This window comes from Phoenix dactylifera, chromosome 3, assembly GCF_009389715.1.
Source record: "Phoenix dactylifera cultivar Barhee BC4 chromosome 3, palm_55x_up_171113_PBpolish2nd_filt_p, whole genome shotgun sequence".
Lineage (NCBI taxonomy): Eukaryota > Viridiplantae > Streptophyta > Magnoliopsida > Arecales > Arecaceae > Phoenix > Phoenix dactylifera.
Genome location: NC_052394.1, coordinates 15,877,865 through 15,881,096, shown reverse-complemented (window position 1 = coordinate 15,881,096; position 3,232 = coordinate 15,877,865). Strand labels below are relative to the sequence as shown.

The 3,232-nt window shown below is 55.0% G+C and overlaps 1 protein-coding gene across 1 annotated transcript; it reads right to left on the bottom strand.

Annotated features, from left to right (window-relative positions):
• Positions 1–920: 920 nt before the first annotated feature.
• LOC120110112 lies at positions 921–2,349 on the bottom strand. The gene is made up of 3 exons (XM_039124050.1): positions 1,777–2,349; positions 1,398–1,703; positions 921–1,187 (listed from the first exon to the last, which is right to left on the bottom strand). The coding sequence occupies exons 1-3, from the start codon at positions 2,197–2,199 to the stop codon at positions 921–923; spliced, it is 996 nt and encodes a 331-aa protein (XP_038979978.1). The 5' UTR covers positions 2,200–2,349.
• Positions 2,350–3,232: the final 883 nt, after the last annotated feature.

The window sequence follows — 3,232 nt, the reverse complement described above, 5'->3', positions numbered from 1 at the left end:
CTTTTGGATTTCTCTGCCGACGTCCTCGAAGAACGGAGTCCGAGCAGAGAAGCGTCCTCAGTCGCCTCGGCGCATGGACGCATACGGTACAAGGTACCCATTTATTTAATGTTTTTTTACATTATCTACTCTGCTTCTGGATTTCTCTGCCGACGTCCTCGAAGAACGGAGTCCGAGCAGAGAAGCGTCCTCAGTCGCCTCGGCGCATGGACGCATACGGTACAAGGTACCCATTTATTTAATATTTTTTACATTATCTACTCTGCTTCTGGATTTCTCTGCCGACGTCCTCGAAGAACGGAGTCCGAGCAGAGAAGCGTCCTCAGTCGCCTCGGCGCATGGACGCATACGGTACAAGGTACCCATTTATTTAATGTTTTTTTACATTATCTATTCTGCTTCTGGATTTCTCTGCCGACGTCCTCGAAGAACGGAGTCCGAGCAGAGAAGCGTCCTCAGTCGCCTCGGCGCATGGACGCATACGGTACAAGGTACCCATTTATTTAATGTTTTTTACATTATCTATTCTGCTTCTGGATTTCTCTGCCGACGTCCTCGAAGAACGGAGTCCGAGCAGAGAAGCGTCCTCAGTCGCCTCGGCGCATGGACGCATACGGTACAAGGTACCCATTTATTTAATGTTTTTTACATTATCTATGCGTTGCTATACCATTGGTCGGAGAACCGAGCAATGGAGCTCGGCAAGCCAAAACTTAAGCTCAGGCCCTAGAGCCCATATCCTCGGAACCTAAAATAGATCCAAGCAGAGAAACCTAAGCTACAATAGACAAGTTTCCACACATGAATATTCATTTCAAAAAGCCCGGAGGCCTAGTACAAGAGCTCGGACCCGGCCTTAACAAAGTATAGAGGCCGCTCCGGCTTACAAAAAGGAAAAAGAAGATAGGAAAAAGGGGAAACTACACCAAGGGCTCAGGCCCGGCGACTTCAGGAACAGATGGCTCTACTGCGGCCGAGGCCCCCACGGTGGCTTTAGGAGCTGCCTCGGTGACCTCAAGAACGATCTCGCCTTCTTCAGCTTGACCCTCCTGGTCGGTCCCGCCAGAGGTTGGAACCTCTACCTCCGCCTCCGCTTCTGGGTTTTCGACCCCAGCGCCTGGTTGAAGCAGGCTAAGGTCGAAATCTGGGAGAAGTCGCCGCAACTGATTGCGGAAGTCCTTGAAGCCCTGGATGAGACCATTGACGCCTTCCTCTTCCATCAAGTTGCGAAACTCTTCCGATTCACGGAAGAGCTTGACGGCGTCCTGGGCCTGCTCCCGGGCCTCCTTCTCCCGAGCCTCATGGTAGGCGGCCTTCCGCTCCAAAATCTTTATTTCTCTTTCGCGATCCGCGAGCAGAGATTGCACGTCAAGTAGACGGATCTCGAGATCTCGGACCTTTATTCGAGCCTCCCCCACCTCCTGCTCGCGTATAGCGAGCGACGATTCGGCCTCCGTCCGGCGGGCCTCCGCGGCGCGCACTTCGGACCTAGTCAAAGAGTGCGCGCCCTTCTCCTCTTCAAGTTCGGCGACTAGAGTCCGAACCTCGTCTTCGGCCGCCCCTAGCTTCGCTTGAAGCACTTTCTGCTCGGCCTCAGACGCGAGGAACTTTGTTTCGGCCTCCTCGCGCCCCCTTTGATGCCTTCGGGCCCGGTCCCGATAGTCCTGGATGATGTGAATCATCGTCTCGGTCTCGTGGAGGCGCTGCAAGAGGGACATGTAAGAAACAGTTTTAAGCCGAAACACAAATTTGCACAGAAGATAAAAGCTGACTTACTCGGATGGAAGAGCAAATAGCGGAGTCCATGAACTCGCCGTAGTTCATGGACCGAATTTTGGCCTGGTCGGCCGGGAGCAGCGCGACCCGAAGAACTTCGCGCGCCACTTGTACATTATCGAGGGCCGAGTCGCCCTCGAAAACAGCCCATCCAGGAGCGTAAGGCACCCGCTCCTGAGGACCCGAAGAACCCGCCAGACCGGCCTCAGCTGGCCTGGGTGCGGCCGACCCCGTTGCTTCTTGGCTATTCCCCGGCTCAGAGCTGGAGAATTGGGGTCGAGTAGACGGCTGACCGGACCGCTGCGTGGTAGAGGTGGGGCGTGCGAGCGCCAGATCTGTTGAGGTCCTCCCTCCCTGGTCGGAATTTGGAGCTTCCCGCCGACCAGGGACTTGCGAAATCGGCACCGGACACGGAGGTGCCATCGTGGCTCCGCCAGAGCCCACGCCCTCTCCCCGACCAGCCTCAGGGCGCACGGGGCGAGAAGCGCGCGCCTCAACGGTTGTGGTCGTCGAGGTCTTCGCCGAGGTCTTTGCTTTCTTCCTCGGCTCGGTCGGTTCTCCTGAGAGTTCGGCCGCCCTCTTTTGGAAGCGGGCGTAAAGGACTTCGCTCTTGGTCACCATTTTTGCGATATCTGCAAAGATGAGCAAAATTAGAACATTAGAACAATAAGGAAATAAGAAGTTGCTGTAACTATCCTTACCCTGAGGACGTGCCGAGCTCAAGCCCACGTTCACCAGGGCGTCCTCGCTAATGAGGCCGTTCAGCAAAATTCCGTCCCCAAGGCTGCGGATGGTATCGAAGATCTCCTGCTCACGCGGAGAAAGCTGGGGGAGCCTGTTGATGGATTTAAGTTGGGCCGGCCTCCACCTGGGGTCAAACCCCCAGGACCGTTCGGAACCCAGGAAGAAGAATTTCTCCTTCCAACCATGAATGGATGAGGGGGCACCATGAAAAAGTGGACGACCCACCCGGAGAGCGATGTAGAGCCACTCCCCGTCTCCCGGGTTCGACTTAAAAATACAAAGTCGCCGGAAGACGTTGACAGAGGTAGGAATCCCCTGTAGTAAACACAGTGATAGGAAACCCATCACTGCCCTCCAAGCGTTTGGAGTGAGTTGCGCCGGGACCAACTGGCATACCGCCAGCAACTCATTCACAAAGCTGTGAAGAGGAAATCGGAGGCCGGCCCAGAGTGACTCCGAGTGCACTCCGATCCGGCCTACCGGAGGATCGGTTACCCGATCCCTTCGTCTGGCGGGTTCCAAATGGAACCCGTAAAGAGGAAAAAACCACTCTTCGGTCATCTCGACCTCCAGGACACTCATGGTGGATACTACTTCGCTAGGCAAAGAACCCATTACAAGAGAGGGAAATCAAAAAGAAGGGGGACCTGGGAAAGATGCCGGAGAAAAGGGACTTCGGTCTGAGGAAGACTGGGAGAATAGGAAGCTGGAA